This window comes from Dromaius novaehollandiae, chromosome 6, assembly GCF_036370855.1.
Source record: "Dromaius novaehollandiae isolate bDroNov1 chromosome 6, bDroNov1.hap1, whole genome shotgun sequence".
Taxonomy (NCBI): domain Eukaryota; kingdom Metazoa; phylum Chordata; class Aves; order Casuariiformes; family Dromaiidae; genus Dromaius; species Dromaius novaehollandiae.
The window spans coordinates 24,090,574-24,117,549 of record NC_088103.1 but is presented as its reverse complement, the minus strand read 5'-3'; the positions used below and the strand labels follow the sequence as shown (position 1 = coordinate 24,117,549).

The following is a 26,976-nucleotide window of genomic DNA, read 5'->3' as shown; positions in this document are numbered from 1 at the left end:
CAGTCAGCCGCTAAAATACCCACAGCAGCTTCACTCAGCCGAAAGCCCACAGAGTCATAGTGCCTGAAACTTTATGAAAACAGGAGGTATATCTTGTTTTGGCGTATTTTGGGGGCTGTAATCCCCACCGATCCATAATCTTCCTACGGAAGAACAGGTTTCAAAGAGAATCAGATGCTGCAAAAGCAAACAACTTCCACACTTTTTTTTACCTTTAGAAAATTGTTTTTGCCTACCTTGAACCAGCATAATATGACACTGCAACTAAGCAGCATCTTCCAGTCAAGAACTTCTACGTAAGTTTCATTTTTACTAGTAATTGGCCACGACTGCGTTATTAAGCAACACAGCGCAACGCCGGCGCTATCAACGCCGAAGCTCCCCGCCGCTACGAGACCCTCCCAGCCCCCCGCCTGCCTCTGCCTCCCTCCCGGAGCCCCCGAGGCCGCGCCGCACCGCGGGCCACCGCGAGCCCCGGCGGGGCCGCGCCGCAGCGCCGGAAAACCCAGCGGCACCTCACAGGCCGCCGCGGCCGCCGGGAGCGCGGGCGGCACAGGCGGTGCGGGGGGCTCCCCGGCAGACCCGGCCGGCGGCGGGAGGGCTCCGCGCAGTCCCCGGTGCTAGCGGGCAGCGCGTCCCTACCTGCCGGCGTCGGGTCCCGCCACGGCCGCAGCGTCCCCGCCCCTCGGCGCCGCTGCTATAGCTACCGGCAGCCGCCGCAGCCGCCTCTCGCGAGACGCCGCCATCTTCCCGCCGAGGCCGCCGGCCGCGCCGCGGGGCGTCGGGGCTGCCTCTCGCGAGAGGGCGGCGGCGCCTCGCCCGGTCCGGTCCGGTCTGGCCCGGTCCGGTTCTCCCTCAGGCCGCGAGGGCCGCCCCGCGCCCGGAGAGGGCGGGAGGGTTTGGGCTTTCCCCAGCGGCGTTGTGTCAGGGAGGGAGCGGTGGGGACCTGGCACCTGGTGCGGCAGTGCTCGCTGGATGGAGCCCCGTGGATATAAATGTGTTTTCCAGAAACAAAAGGCGTTTGGAGAAAAAAAATGCCCTTGTAGAGTAAATACAGTTTCTAAGAATTGGAAAGTACAGTGAAATACGGCCATAGCCAAAGGTGATGATACGTTCATGTCTCATAAAAGGCTACTTGCAGGTCATCTTGGAGTGGGATGTAGTCACAGGTTAGACCTGAGACCGTACCCATGCAGTGCCATGCATTCGAGCGGTGCCGACATAAATTAGACGAGCGCGAGGTTGATAACCTCTTGCATGAAATGTATTTTGATTTGGGGGAATACAAGACAATGTGCAAAATTAATATTAAACTCATGTTCCCTGAACTGCATTAGCCACACATTACTGTACATAATTTTCCTGTTACTGGTGCAGAGTACTGGTAGTAGGCCATTTGTATGAGCATTTGGGATCTCAGTGCTACAGTTGCCACACCTGGATAGACAATATAATTAATTACTCAAACTGAAACATGAAAACACTGGGGCTAATACCCTCTCTTTTATGCCCTTATATTTCAGTGTTCATGAAATCTGAGATGCACCTTTTTGTAACAACCCTTGGAGTACTACCACCAATTCTGTAAGTTGTGAGGAAATTCTTACCCAGTTTTTGAGCCCCCCCCCCTTTTTTTTTTGTATATTTGAAGTGAGTGAGTTGCTGCATAATGTTCTGTATCTGAAAGATGTACCTCTGCCTACCAGAATCACCAGCTTCTGGTAATTCAGGTGTAGCTTCAATGGTGTGCCAGATGCATAGGCTGTGCCTGGAGGATAGGGTCAGCCTTCAACCCTTGATCTTTCCAGAGCTAACACTTAGGCATACTAGAAGTGTTTGAATGTATAGGGTATCTGCAGTCCTGCTTTTTTGTGTTTGTGTGAATAGTAGACTTTTCTTTCCACGGCTGTTAATATGGCATCCTAAGCAACAGTAAAATAATACAAAAAGAAATGTCTGTACATTTGGAAGGAGACTTGTTTACATGTTGAGACTTCCCATCCCTTTTCAATCTTTTGCTTGGGGAATCAGGCCAACCATATTAGAAGAGAGAGCAAATAAGGGAGGCCTCAAGTCTCTCTTAGGGACCAAAAATAATTAAGAGAAACATTTAGAGACAGTAGATATAATGAAGCCCTGAATCCATGCTAGCTTAAAGCCCATTAAAATATGGCTGTTTTTATAATAGAATATGGACGTAATTACTCATATGAGACAGGCACTGAGGAGTTTGAGTAAAGCGCTCTTCAGTGTAATTGGATTTGTATAGCATCTGTGAGCAGGGGAGGCTCTGTGCGATATAGCCGGTAGAGTGTCCTTAGGCTGGCCTGTGGAAAGTTTCTGTGCTCCTTCCCCTTCCAGGGGCCACCTTGTTTTCCCTGCAGTGAGTGATGCATGAGGAGATTGTTGCTCAAGGCAGGAGCTTCCCCCAGTAAGAAGGGGAAGTCTACAGAGTCCTTATTTACCCTTTTGTGTAGAGACATATTATCCACCAAATGTTTTGGAGTACAAACAAAGCATTGCTCAGCGGTAGCCTTTTTCACTGCTATTGATGCCCTACTTGTACCGTTTCCTCTCCCCAGCTCCAAATCCAAGAACCTGGAGTGAAACAGTCGTGCTGCCCTTGGCACGTGGCTGTGCCAGGGAAGAGTATAGACCTTTTTCAGGCTTTCAGTAGGGTGGTGCCTTCCCTGCACCTGTTCAGATGTCCAAAATAGAAGCATTTTCAGAAAGCCTTGTTAGAAGAGCAATAAAGAATAACTATTTGGGGTTTGCACTGAAAGAAGAACTTCTAACCATAAATTAATCTGTTGCTATTTTATGCATTCATTTGTTCACTGTGATTTTTGAAAGGAAAGTTTATTATAACTCTGGCTGGAGCAATACTTCTTTTTTTGTTTTTAAAGTGCAGTTGTCCCTACCTGGGAATTTATTTGTGTCAGTTCTCCGTGAAAGTAGATCAGATGCCATTTTCTTTATATGAAAACAGACTTACAAATGGAATGTCTTTGCACAAAATGTTTTGATTTTTTTCATGAAATGAAAAAGTGAGAGTCTAACAAAACGAGCCTGCATATTTTGTTTTAAAAAGTTGGAGAAAGTGCATTAAAAGTTTTGATATAAAATAATGTGTTTCTAAAAAGTTTAATTGAGAATACTTCCTTTTTCTAGCCACCTCATCTGCAGGCTGTTGTTTAGAAATGTCTTGACAGACCCATCCATTGTAATTGTGGGAAACCAGATTTGCATTTCTTGTTATGAAGGAGGGCTTTTTCTTTAACTCTTAAGTAATGCAGTTTCCTCAAGGGAGTAGCAAACAAGAATGGGAACTAGAACAGAGTTTCTCCATTGCTAAAATTATATGGCATAAGAGTGTATGTAGAACCTGACAAATTTATCTGGCAGACAAAAGGGAGAGTTTATATTTGAGAATTTATTAACCTGATTGGAGTTTAAGTTGCCCTTAAGACCATCCTTTCGGAGTATTTTATGTAGTTCTCTACTCTTTACTGCATGTGTTAATTTACACAATATATCTATTTGAGCAAGTACTTGGACTCATTAGAGCATCACGTAAGTGGCACTGCAAGCAGATTATCATCAGAGAGATGACACTCATTGTACGTTATGTATATACAGAGCAAAAGGTGCTGCACAAAGGCACTGCTAATTAATTACATTATGTGAAGATGCTTTTCACTAGTAAGATTTATGAATATAATTAACTCTGTCTCCAATCTCACATACTCAGCAGTTCACAAGGGTTGTTGGGGTTCCACAAAACGTGTGCTATCTTACTTCTGCATGTGTCGGCAAATTCTGGTTGATTGTCTGTGGTCCTAGTCTGGCACGACTCCAAGGCAGAACGGGCAACTTGTCTGAACTAGTTTATAACTTGCAATTTGTGGATTTTGGCATAGATGAGATTGCATACAAATGTATTTATGTGCTGTGAGCCAGCAGTCTGGCTTGCAAATGTTGCTAACGTACATTCAAGAGAAACTGGCATAAGTGCTGATGGACAGCTGTGGACCCTGCATCTCCATAGAAGTGCTCACTCCAGCTTTTTGTGCCACGGGGCAGTCCTTTGAAAGTGAGGCTTTTGCCAGACACCTGTAGCAGTCAGTCTTCTGTGGAAGAGAATATATACTTGAAGACAAGCTAGACAGGAAAAAAAAAATTCGGTGAAATGAATGTTCAAGCCTTGCCAGCTGAGTCACTACTTCAGAGGCAGAGACTGCCGCCTCTAGTCCTCTTTGCTCCATGATACAATAATCATGTTCAGGCTCTGGCTGTCTGAATGCTTCCATCTTGTATGAGAGAGATAAATACATTTTATGTATTCACAGTATGATGAAAAAAATCAAACAAGACAAAGCCCATATTCTGCTAATAGCCTGAAATTGTTCCAGATAGTATGACAGAGAGTCACTAAGCCTAATGACAAAGCCATCTACTCTAAATGCTTTGTCAATAACAACATCAAATGTAATTCCCAGATGTTAGTTTTATGAATTATATCATCATCATCTACTGGCAGGCTGCTCACATGAGAGGGACGATTATGAGATGCCAAATTTTTGATTAGGGAATACATGGCAGGTAAAAGGAAAAGATTTTCTGCATAATACAGAAAAGCATACCAGTTGTGCCATTAGCTGTGAAGTATTTTATGCCCTCAGCTATAACTTCAAGAAGATTTTTAAACACGTGAATCCATATTTATGGACGATATTGCTGAGATTTGTTAAACACCTTTTTTTTACATTAAAAAGTAGGCACTACTTTTTCACATATTTTCAGTGTGGCTTGGATTCTTCATCATGTAAGTTGCCTTACATGACCATGATAGAAATATTTCACAGCCTGGAAACTGTGAGATAATTTCCTGAAAATAATGCTGTAAAAAACATAAGATAAAACAAATTTTATTCTAAATGAGAGATCTAGATGTCACAAAATCCTGTCCAGTCTGTTTTTCTTGGATATTTTCTTGTATTTAATATGTCTATTAAATACATTTTTGGCTACTGCTTAGTAGTTTATAAGTTTAATATCCAGTACATCCTCTGTGAGGGGACTATATCCTGCCTTTACAAGAGGATGGACTGAATAATCTAGTAAGTCTTTTTCATCTCTAACTACTATGATCCTGCTTAAAAGCAGTTAACTGAGTCTCCAGTCTGTTGTTCCCAGTATGCCAGTATGTGAGGGAAATCCACTGTAATTAAATCTTATAAAATCCTCTTATTCCCAGTATAAATAATTCTCTGTTGTAGGAGATCCCCCCTGAGTCTACATCAAGCCCAAGGAAAACAAAGAGCAGGAGTGATTATTCCTCTTAAATATTTGATCGTTTTGGACAAACTTCTGCCCGGATTACAGTAGCTGTAAACCTCACTGAGATTAACAGAGTTGTGCAAACTATTTTCAGGACAGAATCTGAATTACTGACTTTTCTCACTTTTAACATTAATTTGAATAGTGGCTAAACTAGTATATATATGTTAGGCTATATAAACAGCAAGACAATATTCTGAATTGTTCTACAAAATGTACTCTGGATTTTCCATTTTGTACTAGAAGTGAAAGCACATAAATCCCACTTGACAGGCTTTGAGATTGAAAATGTACTGGCAAAAGAAGAGCCAAATGCCTCATTAAGCAGATTTACCAAAACTAAAAGATCCTTCTAGCTTACGAGTATGAACTATTGCAATATTAATAATTTGCAATGATGTAATACTCCAAATAAGGATGTAATATTCCAAACAGATTGCAACTTCTTACTGCCATTTAGAGTGGGGTGGGGTAATCAGGCACACAGACGAAACATCTTGTCCAAGAGTACATTTTAAATCAGTGATAGCTTGGGACTAAACCCAGTCCTCTGACCTACTTGCTGGCCAATGCCACCTTCCTTGTGTACAGGCACCCTGGAACTACCCCACCACAGAGCACTGTGCTACTCCAGCCGTTCTTACCTTTCCCTGTATGTTTAAGGACCTTTTTCATTTTATCTTTTTTTCTGTGCTTAAAGGGATTTAAATGCTTGCTGTGGTTAGAAATGATTGTAATTCCCAAACATTTTGGTGTCAGAGCCCTGAGCGCACCAGCAGCCCTTAACGGCCCTGACCAGGCTCCCTTAGGGCCTCCACCACCTCCTGCCCATGGCCCAGGAGCCCCATTTCAGCTCAGCCCTGGGCCTTTGGTTGTCCCCGAGCTATGTGCAGTTGGTGTGCCTGTCTGCAGCCCTGTCTCCTGGGTGAACCTGAGACCTGTGTTGTAGGTAGCTTGTCTCCTGGATGGAGTTTGAACCTGCATTGTAGCTTATCTCCAGCCTTGTCTCCTTTTGCTCCTGACCAGACTCCCCGGATGGCCCCTGAACCTGATGCATCCCCTTGACCATCTGGGACTCTCGATGGATCATGTTACCAGCACTCGCTCTGCCCGCTGTGTTTGGATGCTGTGGGACTGTGCCTGGTTGGTGAGGACAAGCCCTGCACTGGGGTCACTCCTGGCTCGTCCTCCCTCTTAGCAGCTGGCCCTCGCTGTGCCCCGACAAGTGGAACTGGCCCACACCTTGGAAGAGCCACTGCTGAGAACAGACAGTTATCCAGGTACCAAAATGTTTTGTTTCTGCTATTCCTGATGTATTTACTGTGAGAATATCATGCATTTGTCTAACAAATCATGTCCATCTACGTTAGAACAGCCTAAAATCACTTTCAGAAAAGGGGAGATAATAAAGTGCATATTTGATATATTGGGTATGTTTTCCTTAGTAACACCAAGTTTTCTCTGCGTTTTCTTCTGTTTTTTGGGAGTGGCTTCTGACATTGTCTTTGTAGCCTGGTTTCCCTGTAGTGTAGTTAGAATACTTCTCCAGCTGAAAAAGAAATGTTTTTTCTTTTGTTTTCCCTTAATTTCAGTGTAATTGGAAAAGTTAGACTGAAATTAGATTAAAAATGTTGGAAAACCCACAGCAATCTTAACTCCAGACAGAGATCAAATACTGAATAAACTCATTGTTTGGTAGACTGTGAGGATTTTCAATTGAAATGTTTTTCCAGTGAAATTTGCATGGGTTTATAAAGGCACCAAAATGGAAATCACTGTGGGAAATGTCTTTTCAGCTAACTCCTGGGTCCATCTTATCCAAAGAAACACCTGATTTTTTTCTGAGGATTTGTTTTCAACTAAAACTTCAAATATTTTGTAGGAAAACATCAAATAAGACAAGTTTTTTATTTTTTGTTGAAATTTTCTTCAGCAGATCAAAACATTATCATAATGTTTTTAAGTTTAGTCACAAAATTGAGCTATGGATACCTACAAATCATGAAGTAGGACATACGGTAAGTGTTCTTGAACCATTTCAGTAGAATGATTAGGAAGTTACTTCATTCATGACTTCTGCAGTTCATTGTTTTAGAAATCTCATCTTTGCTACTGGGGGTAGCCCTGGCAATAGCTTTCTAAAGGAATGCAATAAATCCATTCTCATAACTTTATGAACAGAATAAAAGTCAACAATATGGTTGCAGGGATTTCTACAAAAAGGAAGGAGGAAAATCTTCTAATTTAAAAGGATGTCAGTGGAAGCTGTCCCTGCAAGTAAATTATTTAGCCTTCTTTATAAGAGGAAATGTAGACCTGAAGAAGACACCAGGACTGAGAATTCCAAGCAGTCTCCGTGCAGGCTGAGCTATGATACACTGGTGAAGTGGCAGTCTCGTATGTCATGCATCAGGGTGCAAATACCCATGAAGCAGAGGCATTTCATGAAGAAAAATAAAATTCTTTATTTCTTTTCCACAGAACTTGCCTTTCTTCCTGACTGTTTGGTACTGATACAACTGTTAGCAAGAAATAAAATAGATTTGGGGCCCTGTATATTTGAATAAATAATGCACTGGGGTGGGTATTGGAGTACTTTCGTTGTAATTACGGCTTTCTGTTTTTCTAGCTCTGTAACTATGTGCAAGTCATGTCACTTGAGTGTGCCTCAGTTCCCTCCCAACCTTTTCCCTTCCTGGTTTGTCTATATGAAAATAATTGCTTGGGCTATCACCTATTTCCCATTCTGGAGAATTGGGGAATCTCAGGTGACAGTGAAATAGTTTAATGTCTGTTATAGTAACAGGCTGACTTGCTATTTTATCTCTTGTGACACCTTTGATCCTCTTTAAGTGCATGTATTATTACTCTCAAAGTCATCATTCCTCACCGTCAGCTTTGAGGTCTTTATCCAGGCCACCTTGATTTATACCTGCCTGTCTTATGACCATCCTTATCAGTCCCAGATCTTTCTTCCCAAGCTAACAGCCTGCTTGTGAGATTGAAACTTCTGTTATTACTAATCTCCAAACTGATTCAGCGGCACTTTCTTTAAAAGAGAAAAAGAGACTTTTTTACTCTTGGTGCTTTATTACTTGTTAATATATGACAAAACAGATTTATTATTGAGCAGACAGGCAGCATTTAGCATCTCTAAACAGAAAAACACTTCCCAGTTTTGCCCTTTTTTTCCCTGGTGAATAAAAAGCTCCCTTCCCTCAAACTGTTTCTGATACGGATTAACACCACAGCAAAGATATGTTTAGAACCTACTAGGAACTTGTCTTGGTTAAGAGCAAAATAAAGGAAGGACTAGAGTTGCGTTTTTCAGCTCCCTACCATTAATTTGCAAATAGACAGGGCTGAGAAAAAAGAAGGACCTGGGGGCCAGGAATTTATAGCTCTTCTGTTTCACCACTCCTTGGCACATTGACCTCAATATGGTACTCAGAGGATTCTCCTGAAGGCATCCAAGGTATTGGGGTTCTGTTGAAGGAGGGTCTGTTGCTGAAATTTTGATTATATAACATGAGAGATTCTGGAAGCAAAGGGCCAATCTCAAACTGAGGCACTTTGAAGGTCATCCGTTTGGCTGCTTTCTCATAACCCCCATAAGGCATGGCAGTCCTGGCATAGGAGAACAAATGGAGTTAGCACACAGGACATAGGTAAATCCCATGATTTAGAAACTAAATCAAAAATTAAAGCTATCAAGACTCTGAATTTTACCAGTGCTGCCGTGTCATTGACCAACAGATTCTGCCCAAGAACATATGCATCTATATTGCTTATGTGCTAAAAAAGATAAACTAATTCTCTGCTCCTATGCACTTCCTTCAGCTCTGCTGCATGAACCTCCATCGAGCCATACGCCTTCCACACCTATCAGTACCCCATACACATATGAGGCAGAGGCTGTGTTATTGCAGAAAGCAGTGGGATTTGGGTTTGTCCTGGATTCTAATGTTCTGAGGCCGCGGAGGTGGGTAACAAAATACAGAGGTTAACAGAAAGTTGTTGCTGCACAAGAACTATCTTTATAACTCATTTTGTATCAGAAGGGTCAGGAAGAGCCTGATTCTTATCTGAACTAATGTGAAATATATGGCTTCTGATCTCAGGTATTTTTCTTGAACTCTTGAACTTGATATGGCTGCACTAATAAACACTGGCAATCCAAATCTTCCCCGATCAAATAGGGGGAAAGGAAGGAGAAATAGGATTAAAGTAATGTTATCCTGCCACATAAGTTTTATATCTGTAAGCTGGATTCAAATCTCTAGCTCTTAATGTAGTTTCTTTTTGTAGGCCTCCAAACTTTGAATCCACGGGAGACTGATAAGCAAAATGGCATATCACTAAAACTTATTTACACTGCTTTAAACAGAAGATGGGGGTGATGTTTAGGGCTATGTTTCTTATGCAAAGTAAATTGAATTAAATATCCAAGTAGGCTTACCTATTGAAAGACTTGTAATGGGGGAGATCAGCTTTGGGACCATATGACAGTAAGTCAATCGTGAGCTGACATTTGTCCTGGGGGCTGATACCCATTGCTCGTTCCCAGGGGGAGATGTAAGTTTTAAAGACTGTGACTTTTTTCCCTCCTGACTTGCCATCTGTAAACAGAGGAAAGAAAAACACTCTGCTCAGACAACACATACTCCAAATATATCAGCTTTCTATACTGTGCTACTGAGGTTGAGGTAACAGCTTTGTCTCCTGATCCTGCAACTTCCAAATCAAATCCTAGTATTTACGGTTAGCTTTTTCTTAAAAGAGACTGTGTTGTGGGCCACTTCCATGCTTATCCACAAAAGCATGTGTACCACAATCTGAGAACTACTGATCCATGAATTTGCATTAAAGCATATATCTGAAAACTAATTTTTCATTGTTCTATCTGGTTGCTCAAATAGAAACCTCTTCCCCCAAGAAGAAATGTCCTTACCCCATCATCTCTTCCACTACCTCAGGGAAAGCTTTTATGCAAGCTAAAATGCTCTCTAATTTCAGAATTAACTTCTTCCTTCCCCGTCTGGTCATAGCAGACATAAGCCCTCCCGCCCCCCAAACCTCACCATCAGATGGGTCAAAGCAAGACCTGACTGTAAACATTCCAGAAGTAGACTCAAACTTCGCAGTTGACTCTTCTCTAGCTGATCAGACTACAACCTTTAACCATCATATTTCAGGATATTTGCAGCCCATAACCATCTTTAATTTCTCAGGAGTCTATTCTTGAATGTTTTAAAGCTACCATCTCTCTTGTGTGAATATTTTTGTAAGTTTTTCTTTGTAGTTACATGAGTAGACATTCATATTTTCCCCTCCTGAGCCAGGATGCCAGAGGGAAGTCTGGCTCCAACACTTCAGGATGACTAAAGGTTGTTTGGAAATTTGATGGGTTATCTGTGCAAGTTAACGTCCTGTCAGTGATAGAGCTGCACTTCGTTGCTGTTAAACCAGATACTTGATTGCCAGAAATTTCAGGCTGATTTCTGGCAGCTTCATTAAATAACCAGGTGGCCTTAGACAAGCGTTTTCATTCTGTGTGCTTTATTTTTTCCAGCTGTGTATAGTACCATTTTGCCAATAAGAGTATTGATTGTGTAGTGATGTGTAGCACACTTTCAAGACTCTCATCCTCCATAAATCTTAAAGCTGCAGAGTGTACCTTTCCCACCAATGACTTCTAGTTTGATAAGGCCAATAGCAAGTTAATGGAGTTGTAGACATTCTGGTGCTTTCATGACTATAGTGTGCATAGAAAACAAGGCTTTATGAAGTAAATGGCAAAGTATGAACACTAATACTTTTATCTGAAACTTTATTCTTTATCACATCTTCTTTCTTGGACTTGCTTATTTTCTTTGAACCTCGCCAAATCCCGGGCCTTCCTGGTTTCAGAAAATTATAGACATACAAAAGAATCTCATTTTCATTAAAAAAAAAACAAGCAAAACTACCCCCCTTTCTGTGCGAAGGATGTAAACTAAGTACTTTAGAAGTAAATTGATTGCTAGGGTTGAAAGATAAAGCAGTTGGGCTCCATCTCTGCAGTAAATACTATGGGATGATGTTAATCCTCCTCCCTGCACACAGAAATAGGATAACAATAGAGAAAAGTCACCTATAAGAAAACAGAGTCTACACAAATTTCTTTTTCACAGTGATACTCAGAAATGTTAACAATGGTTTTGATACAAAATGTACATTTGTCCAGAATGTAAATGAAAAATCTTGGATTTTACAAGTCTTTTAAGGTAGCTGCTCATTTAATGTAGCTCTGCCCAGTTCCCATGCAAATTTGCCTTTTTTTGTTAAAATCCCATAGGAACCATTAAAATGACTATTCTGTATACTCAGGAAGAGATTTATAATCCAGTATCGCCTGCCTAAAATGACACCACAAAAAGAGGATGTCAGGCTGATCTTATCACAAGGGATTTGGTTCCAAAGGTTTCTGGCCAAACTAAATGGAGGATAAAATTAAGCAAGGACTAAATTTAAAGAAAAAGACTATGCCTCATAAAGATATTGCTTCAGTAGACTAGTGAGGATTACCAGATAATGTTTAGAAATATTGCTGTTCATTTGTGAAGATTATCCAAGAAGTGATGTTGCTTTAGGTGAAAATTTTGATTTGAAATTAGGACTCATATGCTCAGACTGATGTGTCAGATCAGACTAATGGGCTAAAGAGCTGCTACGACTGCTATCTCTAGCAGTGGTCAGTGTGAAACATTTCAGAAGAAAAGGTAGAGCCCTGTGTTGTATAACATGCAATATTAGCACACTGTTGCATCAACCTTAAGAGCTCAAGAGTTCTTAAAAATTCCCAGAATTTCTTTGGTTCAGCTAAGGCAGGTATTTCTGCTTCTTGCCTATGAGTAACCACACAAACATGCAAATAAAGCTGTCAAGCCAAAGGAGGTTCAACTTTTCTAAATTTTGCAGCTGAGCTTAGTTTGGAAGAATTGAGGTTTTAACCAAATTAATTTAGCTGTCCCTAAGAGTAAGATTGGCCCAAGCCCTGATAGCTTTATCTATTTCATATTCTTGCAGAGAGATACTTGCCTTTCTCTGTACCATCGCCACCTCCTCCACCACTTCCAGCCGATTCCCCAGCATGATCTCCTTCAGCGTTCCCAGGGCCTCCTTTGCTTCCAGGCCTAGGAGGAACTGGTGGATACTGCTGCTTACTGGAGCCATGCTGCCCTGCTGTTACTCCTCCTACCATCCGCCCGTGGGCATAGCTGTGAGCATCTCCCCCGTAATGCCCTCCTGATGGGATGAACCTCTGAAAGTGATCCTAGAGCAGGAGAACAGAAAGTAGGAATCACTAATCCATTTACATTTGCAGGCATGGGTCTTAGAACATTCACTCCTGAGTCCCTAAGGTCTTATCAGACTTGTGTCTCAATGACAAAGCCAATAGCAGAACTTAGTGTAGGTTATTCCCTATATTTAATATAGAATCAGTTATGGAACAGCAGCAAGGGCAACTGAAGGGCACCTCACAGTCATTTTATATGGTCAGGCTGGGAAGAGAGGGATCTGTGTACTGTCCCCAGCAGTGATCAGTATGAAATACAGGAGGTAGGGAAAGGAAGTGCATTTGCCAGAGTAGGTGGAGGTCCAAATTGAGATACATTAGTTAAGCTGTGGGAAAGCAAGTGGACAAGAAACCAGGAGGTGTTTCATGAGAAGGTTAAGATAGCCCAGCAGAGTCAGCTAGGTTACAGTTTGAGAGCTAAGTGTTATAAGACCCCAGAAACTGTGACGACATAAAACCCTGCAAGATAGCTGTCAGTACATCTGTTTTCCGTATCCATGAAGGTCTGTATGGAGAGAGGTGTTTAAACATTGAGAAAGACTGAAGAGATTGCAGCCATGAAAGACTTTCTCGAGACCGCAAGAGGAAAATGACAGAAAGGAGGAGTTTTATTTTTAGCAATATGTGCGTTAACAAACCAAATCTAACCACTAACAAGGCAAGAGAGAAATCTGTATCCATCAGAAAAATAAAGCTGATCTTATTGTCCAGGCTGTCTGTTCTCCCTAGTTCAGGCTAGAAGGTGCAGTCCCTGCAGTACATAGTGGAAGAGCAAATTGTCTGTGCTGAATTTATAGACCGTGGTGCCAGCACAGGGGCATATCTTTGCACAGAGCAATTTTAATAAATAATTCTGTGGAACAGAAACTAATATAATATTTACAGAAAAATGTTTTCTGCGTTGGGTACCAGTGAACTCCTATCAAAGATAAAAACTTGTCTCATGCATTACAGCCCACATGGCTATATAATGCAAGTCACGTGGTGCATGTATTACAAATAGTCTTTCCTATTGGACTGGATGATTGGTTATAGGTACATGAAAAAGTAGCAGAGAAATACAGCTGAAGCTGAATGAATCTGTGCTTTCTCATGCTGCAATTCTGCTTCCGTAAATTCTTCTCATGCAATCAATGGGAGACCAGAGTCCCAATCCCAGGGCTCTCAAAGGGTTAAGGCTTTCTCAGGGAGCTTACACCTAGTACAGTTTAGCAATAAGAAGATTTCCAGGCTGTAAACAGGCTTCCAAGGCCAGCTGTTCGGTCAGCTAAAAATAGATGAGACGTGAAAACCCCGCAAGGCTCACGGCAGAATTATCTAACTCTCTAGTCCATGTGTCTCCAGCAACAGTGTCCAGGGTTTCACAGCAGGTCACCAGGCTGCAGCCCAGGCTTGGAGCCAGCTGCAGGCTGAAGTGGCAGAGCTGGTGCCCCCAGGGCCTTTAGGGACTGTCTGTCCTTCTCCTGGCTGTAGGGAATTCCCTTTTTAGGAACAGGGAGATAATGTTCCCCTGAATGTCAGGAAGCACTGAGAAGGAAGACGATCGTGAGCATGAAGCTTAAGCTGTACACAGGAGCCAGCAGGGTGATTTTTTCAGTTATGCGTCAGAAGCTATGTAATGGTAGAAAAGCAAACTGAAACAAGGGTTTTTGGGGTGTAGGGATCAGAATGAGGTCATCTCAGAAGGTTACTGTATATGCAAGGTTAATGCATCTACTTATTTGCCTCTCCACAGCTCAGTAATTTCAAAACAGGATTTGCATCTTTTTCCTTCAAGTTTCACCCACGCCATGTGCCCTTCTTGTCAATCAAATGCTTATTTCTCTTTTCCTCTGCTTACTGACATGCACTCTGCCTCAAAAAACATCACAAAACATAAGCATAACATGACTACAGTAAAAAGGGCTGGTTTGATTTTGTGCACAGCAGTATTTGATGTGGCCAGGAAGGGGCAACATTGTCTTGTCGTCTTACTTTGAACTGTGATATTACCACTAAGTAGGAGTGAAGTTTCTCTGAAACATAAGGTTTGCCTCAGGAAAGGCAGACTTAAATCCCACTTAGAGAGAAGTGAAATTAGCTTGATGGGTCTCAGCCTAGTTCATGGCTCTTCATGGACCTACTGAGAAAACAGCAGACCTCTCCATTCAGACGTTAAGACCCACTTTCTGTACAATACCACTGGTCCACTCATCTGCTAGAGTAAGAAGCTCTTGGTCATTAGTTGTGAATGTCACAATAGATTGTCTGAGCCCAAACTTGCAGGGGAATCTCTTCTTTCTATAACAGGAGGCGAAGGCTGGTTCATCTTTTTGAAATCTTGAACCTTGCTGGATTCAAACCAGCTCACTCCAAGAGAGCAGAGCTCAGGAAGGGCAGCCTCAGGCAGGAGCCTGGATGTAGCCAAAGCTGGGTAAGCGCAGCTGCATCTCTTGTACTTAGAGCAGGCCTGCGTTCAGGGTGTTTAAAGTGAAATATGGTATACACTTGAGGGGAATGTGTCACCTGGGCCATTGCTAACAGAATGTGGAGCTTTTACTTATATACATATTCACATCACAAAACCCACCATCCCGTATAGTTTTGAATGACCCCCCTGTTTGCAGTCCCAGGAGAGAAGCCCAGGAGTGAACTGAGGATGCAGATTCCCTTCTCTCCAGGGTAGGGTCTGCCCTGTCTGCATGTTGCAGGAGGCAGTGGAAACTCTCAGTCCCTGGGCATCCCTATATCCCCTTTAACAAGAGAACAGTTGTGGCAAGTTCATATGATGCATAGTCCTCTGGGTTGGCTAAACAAATTGGGCTCATGGGTCTTTGAAGTCCTTAGCCTTCACAAGAGCCAAACTGAGAGCCTAGATTGGATGAATTCTGAATTTTCTAGGGCTGCTGTATGTGTCACACAAAAAATAGATGATGAAAGACGATCCACTAACAGAGCTGGGATCTCTAGGTATCTCAAGGCCCTGACATCACTGCAGGCAGTCTCCAGGAAGAGACACTGTGTGCTCCCCCTCTGCTCCCTGCTCTACCCTAAAGAGAATGATTGAGACCACCAAATGTGTTTCTATTTCCGCCTCACTGATGAAGAACTTCCCAAAAGCTTGATGCTTGTGTGGTTACTAATACTTCTGAAGTTACTGTGACTCCCTCCCCTCAGCAGCAGCTACTCAAATACTCCTTAATGGTGGGATGGGAGATGTAAAATTCAAACACTGAGATAGAGGAGAGGAAAAATGACTGCGTAAGACTACCTCTTGTTTTTATCAACGAAATAGGGTGAAGGGATGCCCCTGACTCCTTCGTTTGAAGTTGCACAGCCTTAAACTCATGATTCACGTTTATAAAAAAGGATGAAAATAAAAAGTGACCTTAGGTTTTAAGATATCCTATGCTAATGGATTTTCTTTTATCATCCTTCCACAAGGGGGATAGTCCCATAGTTTAATGGTTTGAGCTCTTGTTTTCTATTTCAGCTGTACTCCTGACCTGTTATTTAATCTTGGGCAAATCACTTTCCACCTCTATGCCTGAATTTACTAATCTAAATGAGAATTTTCATGTAATACTACACAAAAAATACTTATCTCATTTATATACTTTGTATCATCCTTGTAGCATTCTCTTTTTGATGAAAGAAATTGAATCTCTGCCTCTGTTCAGTCCAAAGTTTTCTCACAGTGCTCCATCAAAACTACTATGGAGAAATAACAGCCCTTCTCTGTCATTCTCCTTTCCTCACCAATCACTTTTTGAGCAAGAAGGCATCAGACTTCATATTCACTTCTAGATTGTTTTGGGTATAGGTGGGACTCTAGCTCTTCTACACCAATCCAGCTCCAGCACGGCAGGTCTTATTTCATTAGAAGGTTTTCATCTCAGCTGCCTAACTCCACTTAGGTCACAACCTGAGAGTCTTCCATATCTCAGCTTGTGGTCATCCTTTTCAAGAGGTTCAAGAGGTTTAATCTTCCTTGCAGAAAAGACTTTCTAGGAATAGGGCTTAACATTTGCCCTTTAGCCCTGTCTCCAGTGATCTTCATTGTCCTTCTGCTGGATACATTAAAGGACAGACAGAGCCATCAGTGCATGCCTTAAACCAAGTAGCTGCATGGTGAGATCTTCCACTCCTCCATCCTTACGCTTTCCTGTGTAAACTGTATCATGTCTGGCTATTAAGCATGTAAGAACTCTGAGGCAGGATATTTGTGTGCTTCTGTCTGTTAAGAAGCACTGTTTTGGCACTGTAGCATAACCACTTCCATTTGCTTCCATCCACCTCTGCCTACTCTTCCATGTTCTCTTCCTGTTCAGCAGCAAAAGAAATACAGGTTTACTCCTGCCATTGTCCAGAGGAACAGTAATCCAGTTCTTTAACCCCTTTTTACTTCTCATGTTTTGTTTCACATCTGGTCTCTTATTCTGATCTGAAGAGACCCCCTGACCTGAAGTCCAGCAGAAATTGCTTGCCAACACATGTTCAGCTTGTTTTCATACAAGTGTTGCCAGGACATGGGAACTGCATTTATTTTAACTTGTTGGCTAGTCTGAGAATGTATCGAGCTTTTATATGTAGTACTACTAATAACTGTATCCTCAGATATCAGTTATTCCACCTTCTTAATGGTTTTAATTTAAAATCTGGTAGGTAAAGCAGAAAGAAAAAAAAAGATACATGGAAGTCAAGTCTTTCCATAAACTGTTTCCTGCATGTAACTCAAATCAGGCCACAGATTCTGACCATCAGAACAGACTGTGTATTTTTAAGGATTCCCACTGGAAGAAAACCAGCATAACAGCAGCAACAGAAAAGCGTAACCTTGGTTTTGTTTTTGAGTATTTTCATTACGTAATGATAGGCAGGAAGGTCTTGCACAGAGGTTTCCCAAAGCAGAGGCTGGACCATGAGTGGAGTTATGGCCATAATGAGTGGGGTTGTAAAGCTAAGAAACATTCAGTTTCACATGATCTTGACATTTCAGGCCAAACAAATGTATCATTATCAAGTGGAGAAAAGGTCTGTGAACTGCTGATCTAATTCCTAAATAGCAAAGCAGAATTTCAGAGACCCAGGGATAATACTCAAACCCTCTCTGCAATACTGGATAATTAATTGATCTACATGGTTCAGTTTCACTCTGTAAAATGAATGTAGTAATTTCCTTCCTGCTATGGTTGAGCAGATGCTACAGTAATACAGCGCATAGATAGGATTTCATAGCAGATAGGATTTCATAATAGTCTTTAGACAGTAATAAATTGCATCTCACAGCTCCCTAGTGAGGCTGATAATACCCTCTGAGACATGTAGAGTACCACAGTTCCTGCAGCTTGGTGGCACATCCTGGGGTAAGGAGAAGAGATCCTTCTTCTGATTTATTCTCACTAGCCAGAGCCCAGCTTCTCCAGCATGACACCAAGTAGGGAGGACATCTCATGAACTCTCCTCACTGGGCAGGTTATCAGTGTGCTAAAAGTGTCAAACTCAGCCCTCCCTGAAAACATGTCCTTGTACTGTATATTTGCAAGGGAAGAGAGACAGTACTGAAGACCTCCAGACAGTGAGTAGTGCATTTCATTGCGCTCGGGTTAGGAATGTTCAATCCTTTTGACTCTGGGTTTAGCTCCTTTGCCTTTAACTGGATGGATGGAGCCACGGTAGTAATGAGAGCCACAGGTTCCCTCTTTTGCGCGGGGCCATCTCATTCATGCACACACAATGTATAGATTTTCTCTGCTAGGAGAAAGGAGAGTGATCTGATCATCCAACGTGGTTGTTTGGGAGGGGGAGGAGTAGAAAGGAAGCAGGAGGGTGGATCAGTACTTAAGAAAGGTCTTCTCCCTTTTGTGGAAGGTTTATGGCTCCAGCACAGGCTATTCTGGGAGCCCTTATCTGGTTTGGATTTATTTTTAATAACCTTTCTCTTTGTTCTGTTTTTATATTACATTACCTTGCTGTTCAATTTTTTTTTGGTTTGGGAAAAGAAACAATCTATCTGTACTCCATCTCAGTCCTTTCTTGCCCTCTTTTGCTAAGTTTGTCCTGAGAATTTTCTAAGACAACTAAGAAATCCATGATGTAAAAGCAGAAAACACTCCACCAGCTTTAAATCCCTCCAGTGTCCCACAGTCTCAAAGGCACAAGTGTTTCTTTGGGGTGGGGAGCGAAGGATGTGAAAATTAACTGAAAGGAGCAAGTAACTGGAAATAGCAGTAGGAATTCTCTATTCTGCCATTAGCTTCCTCCTACACTTCCCTTTCATTTAAGCCTCTGTTTCTGCATCATCCTCTGAGCAGAACCAGGAGAAGAATGGAAAGGAACAGAGAGCTAAGCAAATACTGCAATCAGAAGGCCTTTTTGATGAAGCTGATTTTGTGCTCGAGTCAAGTGCTGTCCTGACAGTTTGGAAGATAACAGTGAAGCCACCAATCTGCCACCGTTGCCTGCCTAAGAACAACCAGCTTTCCAAGAAGACAGTTCAGGTGCTGCGATCGCTCAACTTTTCCTCTCTCTGCTCTGGCTGCCAGCAAAAGTGCTAATTTGTGCCGGTGGTGGTGATAAGAACAGTTATCCACAGAAGCAGAGGATGCAGCCCAACAGAGTCCTCAGACAGAGCACACCAGGCAGCCAGCACATGGTAACAATTATGTCTGTGGTCCTGCTAAACTGGCCCTGAGCAAGGGCAGTATGGCAGACCGAGCTCTTCCTGCATGAACCAATGGAGATTCTGCCTTAACTAGTGTTATCTGTGCCACAAACATGGAGAAAAGGTAGACTTGCAAGTGAAACATTGGAGCGTTTTAAAGCAGAGTATGAGCTGCTGTTTGGAGACCCTGTCATCGTTACCGTATGGCAAAGCCACACAGAAAATGCTAGATTTCTTAGGGCCTTCAGCAAAACCCCAAACTCATTTCTTCACAGCAAAGCATCTTACAGTCTTGCTCAAAGAACAGGAGTGATCTTCCAGAATAAAGGGAGGAATTCACTGCAGAAAGCGTATGGAGCGATTGTCAGGTTTTGATGAATAAAACGCAATGAAATAGGAAAGACAGCTTGAGAAAAGAGATGATTGTTACCAGCCTTTGAAATCTGTCTTGGAGATCCAGTGTCTCAGTTAAGACTTTGGGGCCTCCGTTTCTGCAAGTCCAGTTTTGAGCCTGTTCATCACAATTTGTTCACTTTGTATTTCTCTGGTTGGACACCCATAAGTGACACCTTTGCATTTTTGGAAGTTTGGACTTCAGCCTTTTTATTTCCTTTATTTTTTCACTCTGCCTATGATCTCCACTGCAATCTTCAGATTTCTGACATACAAACTTGGGCTTCGACATTTTGGGAGCTCTAAGATTGCTGAGTATTTATACTAACATTTGCGTTTCACTAGGATTTTCAGTCTGAAGAGCCCAAAGTTTCAACACCCCTCTCATATTTTCTGGGGAATAGCTCACTGAAGAGATGAACAGCTTGAGGCACAAAGATGCTGAAACTGCCCAAAGTCCAACAGTACCAGATATATTTGCTGTATCTGGTCTGTCATCCCTGATCTGTAATATGACCTACTCTTATCATTTTAATGACATGTTTTCTTTTTCAGCATATTTCCACATCCTGCTTCCCAAATTGTCATTTTTACAAGTGAGCTACAAAGACTTATTTTGTGCTCCTTTTGAAAATATTAGAGGGCTAAAAAATAGGCTGTTTTTGTTTAGCAGAACATTTTCTTCAGCTGGACTTTTTTATTCCTTGAATTTCCTTGGACTGGAAAATAGATACCATAAAGGGATAAAAATGACAGCAAATAAAGTTTAAAGAACAAACAGAAGAGAAAATGTTTAGTTAGAACACCTACAATCCTGAGACCTTTTCTATTTGTTTACTGAACTCCTGACAATCATGTGAAAGGAAAGTTTTGTTCATAAAAGTGTAAATATCTTCAAAAGACTTTACTCCAATCACCTAGCTGGAGAGAGAAGCCTTAGCTCAAAGGTTAGATAACAAAATTTACTGGTGGGAAAGGGGGAAAAAATGACTGTCTGACTTTGTATACCATATTTGACAGGAAAATACACTAGCAAAAAGCAAACATGGCTTCTAGCAAATAAACTGAAGGAATTGCAGTGTCAGTAGAAGTTTTTATCCAGATTTTCATTTATGGAACTTCTTGCAGAAATGAGCAGAGGACTGTGCCCAGAAAAACGAGTAAAAGTGTATCCTAGGCTAAAAACAGAACTGTGTCAACTGGAGCTGAAGTCAGATCTGAATGGATCCTGGATTCCTTCTTGTAAAAGAAATGGAACTGGTGCAACAACAATTAGTCATGCCTTGTGCATCTCTGAACACTTGCAGATCATACAGTCCTCCCTCTTCACTCGGCACTGGATTTTCTGTTGCTTCTCCATCAGTGATACCAGGTGTTCCCCAAAGGAAACTGATGCTGCTGCCAAACTGAAATTAAACTCATGTAATCTTGTCTTTTCCCTGCACTACTTTGCCAGTGGATCCTCAACACACACACACGCACACGCACACGCACACGCACACGCACACTCCCAGAGGAGTGTCCTCCTCTCTGCAAAGCCAAGAGAGTTTAGGCACCCTTCATTCCTGCTCCCCCGGGTATATGGAGCAGCTTTTCAGTTTTAATCTCCAACCTACCACAGAATTGTCGACGAAGGCGTCAGGGTTATTCTCATAAATGAACTTCTCCACTCTCAGCTGACGTAATTTGAACATCTTGGATCCTTTGTTAGTGAGGAGAGAAAGCTCTTCCAGCATCACATCTCGGGGGATGCTGATCTTCTTCCCCAGATTCAGCTTGGACACCTCCTGTGGCATGGCTACAAAACATATCAGATGAGACACTTCAGGAAGTGCCCTGGTCCAGATCTCTTGCCCATTGCCTCCCAGCATCAGGGCCTTCAAAGCAGCCAAATTCTCTTCTAAATTAAATTTTTTTTAGGAAGTAACCTCTGCACCAAATTTCTTGCAGTGATGACAGTTTGGATATAGATGGGTGCAATTTACTCTGGATTGCACTCAAGGCAAATCTGTACAGATAGGAGTTATGTAAGGGTGGAGCTGGATGTATGAATCCCACATCTGAAATACTTCATTGAGAGCAATGGAATTGCTTAGTATTGCCTCAAAATGCACCACTGGCTTGCCTGGTTACCATCCTATACTCCCCTCTTCTGGAGTTAGATGAGTGGCAGTCAATTCTTTGGGCAGTGCTGACAAATAATAAGTACAGACAACCTCAGGGTGCTTTGGTTTAAGTAGTATTCTGAAACCATGGCAAAATGTAATGTCATTATATCTTTTTATTTGTTTTAAGGGGAATTTTTAAAGGGAAAGAGGGTTGGAGTCCTCTTCAATTCTTAATACTCCTGTTATTGGACAAGCCCCTTTCCATATAATCTGGTCCCACCAATTCACCATAAAAACAAGGCATTCAGATATTTTCAGTGTAAAAACCTTGCAGAAATGAAGTTAAAGCTTTTTGTTATTCAGAAACAAGCAACTTTTCTTAGGCTATCTTTTTCTCATATCAAGCAAGGACAAGACCACTTACCCCCCTCTGCTTCTCATGTACAACAGAGAATGAATCTCCATTCTTAATCTGGTATGAAATTGGTAGCAGCACATTCATTTTCATGTATTTTCTTTCTTTTTTTTTTCTTCTGGAGAAACTCTTTCTTTTAGCAAGCCAATTCTATATAGCAGTATTCTCCAGCACAGGAGGATATGCCCTTTTACTGATTATTTGATTTTTAATTTCTTGTTTACTTGAATACAGGATTTAGGGACATATACCCTAGCAAAGAAGTTTATACAGCCCTTTTAGGACGCTGAAGAAAGTGACAGCACTGAATCGTTACTGTTCAAAATCACTGTAAGTATGCGCCATGCTGTCAAAAGTAGAGAGAAGATGAGGATATCACAGTTGATTAAAGCTCACCCTGTATGCATGTATTCTGTAGAAAGAAAAGTATCCCAGGTTACATCCCTCCTGCTTTATTATCCCCACTGAGAAAATTTGACTTTTCCCACTAGTGAGTGCTGGAATCAAAGGAATTTTCTCACACAGAGGAAAAACAAATCAAAGACAAAGGTGATGACAGAAGAGATCAACATAGAACATAACTAGGCACTGCAATGTTGATATCTATAAATGATCGTATAATCTTTCCATTCACACTGGTATGCATCCAGATTAATGCCACAGGAGAAGGTTGGTTTACAAAGTATAATCCAGACTAGAGTTTGACCTGAGTGTGTATACAACACTTGAAAAACAAATTACAAAATATGATATCGTTAGAGGGTGAGCTTTGGTAATGGTGGACCTGCCTCCTGGTATGTTCACTGCATGTCTTTCTCTGAGAGCTCAGATAGATAGGGTGTGGGATTTTAAAGGCTGAAATTCAGGTTGAAATCCAAACAGTTCTTATATATGCAGTTTACGTATCTTACCTTCGTGTGTCAGCTTCCCAATGAGTTTAGTGGACTTTTTCCTTTTAACAGGAGCAGGAGTCCCTGCTAGGGGCATTCCCACAAAGGGTTCTCTGCTTTGCTCTAAACACACAGAAGAAAATGGAGAATGAAACACTGGAAGGGTCTCTCTTGCCCTTCTTTTAGTTTCCATCTACAGTTAAGAGACATAGGGTCTTCATTTCACATGCAGATTCTTTTCCATCTCTCCCACATGAAAGAGAGTATCATCCCAGTATCATTCTCCCTGGGTACCATCCCAGACAGAATATCAGCATCAGGCCATTGTGGTGCTCCATGAAGACTTTGTACTACGACACAAAATATGGCAAGAGATCACAGCAGAAGTGTTGCTTCGCTACCACATAGCATTGCCATCCAAAATAGACATTATAATTGCAGCGCTGCAGTCTCTCAGCACCCATGTATGTGTGCCGTGATGGTACTATGTTATCATGTTGTGCTGCAGTGTAGAATGTCAGTTTGAAAAATTGCTCTGTCATGACTTAACATCATTGTAATGCCATGTGGATATCATTAGGTAGTAATACATATTCTTGTATAAAGATGTTGGGTCTGCCCATGAACTATGTGGGAACATTTTGAATAATGTACATACTTGGTTTGGATACTTGGATAGTCCCTTTAGAACTGGAATAGCTCCTCAGAAACCCATCAGGCTGCAAGTTGTGCAAAAAAACCCCCCCAAAATCTATGTAATTCTCTTTTTTGACTGTTGATGATTTATTACAAAAGGGCTGAAGGAAGAAGGCACAGGCTTGTTAGAGCTGTAGGTACAAGTTGTTTGAAGTCACGTACAGCTGTATCTTATGTATTCGTCCTATTGCATATCATTTGGGAGAGGGAAGGAGGGAAAGAGGGAGATTTCTCCCTGTACACTGTTTCCCATCCCTGTCCCCAGGTAGGATAAGAGATCTGTACTGCAAAGATGGGAAAAGCTAGGAGAAATCCAGGCAATTTCACTTCAGGCAGCTTCTCATAGTCCTTCTTGGGGGTTATCACATATAATTCAAGTCAAGCTGATGTCTTCATTTTAGCACTGTCCTTGCCCAAATGACAGTAGATAAGGACACAGATCCTCAACTAAAATATGACCAAACTTCCATTGGGTTCAGCGATAGCAGACAGTAACTAACCATCTCTGTCCTTGTGCCTTTTTACACCTTTAGTTGCTTAGAGGTTCAAACTGAAGATATTAACTGTGAGTTATTTTTTAAGACTAGCAGGCAAACTGGCTTTAGGACTGTGTACGCTGCCATTGTTGTGATCAAGACATTTTTATCTTCTAACTATTTTGCAGTTTTCTTCCACCATTACTCCTTTTAGAACATGATTTTGAGAGGTGGTGACAACTGCTAAAAGCAGCCTGGCCAGATGAAACCAGCTCCAATTACACTGGCAGATATTCTCTTGGATTAGGTTTTCTTTCTGATTTCCAAGTTTGATTTTTTATTGAGATGCTGCCTGTGTGGTTCACATTGTAAAAGAGCCCATCCTGGTGTATTCCCAAAGCAAGTGTGAGCAGGTGCAGCCATAAAGCACGCGCCGCGCATTCTCCTCGAGCAGCCGGACATCTGCTTGGTTGTATAAAAGAAGCGGGCCCTGCATGACAGGAAAGGGGCAGTGCTGCCAGGAGACCTGGGGGGAAGGGAGTTTTGGGGAGTTTATGGCTCATCTGATGGGTCACAAGACTGGCAAAGTGGAGGCAAAATGTCTGCATCCCCCAGACATGGAGTGCTCAGGGCAGGCAGGGAGGGCTGGCCCAGTTAGGGAGCTGTGCCCCTCCAGCACGCTTGTTCCCAAGGAGCAGCGAGGGCAGGTTTATTCCATCCTCTTGTCCTTTGCTGCTCCAGCAGGATCAGGGAGCACACGCAGCTGGTCTCACGTAAGGAAAAGGGCAGCAGCCTTTCACCGTGGACGGGGCCTAGAGCCACACTGGGACCGCTGTTCGATCTGCCACCCCACAGCAGCGAGGCTGCCGGAGCCTCAGTCCCCATCCTCCCCGCTCTCTCATGCATAAGACCAGGGCCACAATTGCCCTTTTCTCCCATCAGCTCTATCCCTTGGTGCAATTCCTCTGTCTTTTTCTGCTTTGGTCTTGGCAGCAGTCATTTCCTTGGCTTTGCTGCAAACCAAACCAATCTTTACCCTCTTCAGCCCCTGCTCTAAACTATTTTGCTGCCAGGTCAACTCACCTTAGGCTTGTAGAGCCAGGCTCAGAGCAGCTGGCGCGCCTGCCCCGGAGCTCGGCAGCGGGCTGGCGGTGCGTGGCAGCGTCCTCCCGGCCCGCCTTTGGGCGCTGCGGGGAGGCTCGTCCCGCAGCCCCGCTCACCCGGGGTGCCGGGGTGCAGGCAGGCTCTGCCCAGCACAAAGTGCTGATGCGGAGTGCTGTGAATTTGACTCCTGAAGGCTGCTCGCGCAGGCATCCTGCGGTTATTAATAGCTGACAGCCCAGAGAGCAGGGTCTCAGATAGCACCGCTGCCAGCCCCGAGGAAAGGGGAGAGGAAAAGGTTGCACCTCAGGCCTCCTGCAGTCACCGCCTCAGTTCCCAGGAAGATTGGGCACTCTGTTCGGTCTAAGTGCCTCACTCCTTCCCTTCTGTTCCAATCAACATGCCATTCCTCTCCCTCCTCCTATTGCACTTCAGTAAAACCTCCTCAATATCCTATTTCTCAGTAATGCTTTAAGGACTCTCTCAAGTCTTGCTCTTTTTTACACCCTCCCTCTGCCCCCTCCTCACTCCATCATTCAACCCGGCTTCCTCCAGGCTCTCATATTAATTCCTAAAGTGCCAGGGATTCAAATAATACATCAGAGAGCACAGAATAAAAATAATCATACCCCATGAAACAAGAACAAGTAGGAAAACCACAAAGTTTAGAAAGCTATTTACAGAGTCTTAGGAAGTAGCTGTGTAATGTGGGTAGGAAACCCAAGAGAATCAAGTAGCAAGGAGATTTCCTTCCACATTTCCCGATTCATGGCAGAAATAGGGCTGATTGCCTGCATTTAGTGTAGCTTCGTGCATGTAAATGACTCCTCTGCTTTAGCCCCTGCTCATTCTGAGGTGATGCTCCCTGTTTTTCTCCCCATACCCAACTGGGTTCTGCTTCTAGGAGGAAGAAAAGTTATCTGATTTTACTGAATTACTCTAAGATGCACAAACTTTTAAGCTTCTATGTACAGCAGGAATCCTACAGAAAATAATGTTCTTTCCTGTTTCACATCAGAGGACAACCAAGCTGTCCACTGTATAAATGTAGAGTCTAGTGGGAAAAAAACAAAACAAAGCTGTGATTGTAGTAGAGAATCATCTGCACAGAGACTTGCAAATAAAGTTGATATAAAGGAGCATTGGGAGACAGTTACTTTTCCTTTCTGCTATACTTTGCATAGTTGTTTTTGCCTGCACCAGCAGGGTATAAAACCTGCAATCACAAGGCATTAACACCTCAGTGCTGTTTGGAGAGTCCTTTATAAGAGTGCTGTAACCTGTGTCTGTGGATGGAAGGTGGAGACCTATGAATAATAATCACCTTTTATCCCTGTGACTTGGAGCCAGGAAATGTATGGCAATCATCTCCTGACCTAAAGTTTCCCCTTTCCTTCTTGCTTACATCCACATAAACACTGCGTATACATCACATCATTGTGCCTATGGCATAGCCCTTATTCTCCCCCCTTCATACCACTGTAGCAATTTGCTGGAAGCTTTCCATCATCCAAAAGAGTGCTGCTTCTTTCACTGAGCCCAGCGGATACAGCAGGATGACACACAGGGGTTGGA

The 26,976-nt window shown here is 42.6% G+C and overlaps 2 protein-coding genes across 9 annotated transcripts in view; both read right to left on the bottom strand.

The window, feature by feature from the left end:
• The window catches only part of USP54 (ubiquitin specific peptidase 54), a 105,144-nt gene extending 104,369 nt beyond the window's left edge, over nucleotides 1–775 (bottom strand). For 7 of the 8 annotated variants that reach the window (XM_064513879.1, XM_064513878.1, XM_026094900.2 and 4 more), the window contains exon 1: nucleotides 643–775. The gene's annotated coding sequence lies outside the window, so the exon portion shown is untranslated. The remainder of the gene's footprint in view (nucleotides 1–642) is intronic. The other variant, XM_064513881.1, reaches the window with a different exon arrangement.
• Nucleotides 776–8,429: 7,654 nt separating this feature from the next.
• Nucleotides 8,430–23,225, bottom strand: MYOZ1 (myozenin 1). The gene is made up of 5 exons (XM_026094949.2): nucleotides 23,150–23,225; nucleotides 21,332–21,513; nucleotides 12,421–12,655; nucleotides 9,800–9,959; nucleotides 8,430–8,967 (listed from the first exon to the last, which is right to left on the bottom strand). Exons 1-5 carry the CDS (start codon nucleotides 23,223–23,225, stop codon nucleotides 8,736–8,738), a joined length of 885 nt encoding a protein of 294 aa, XP_025950734.1. The 3' UTR covers nucleotides 8,430–8,735.
• Nucleotides 23,226–26,976: the final 3,751 nt, after the last annotated feature.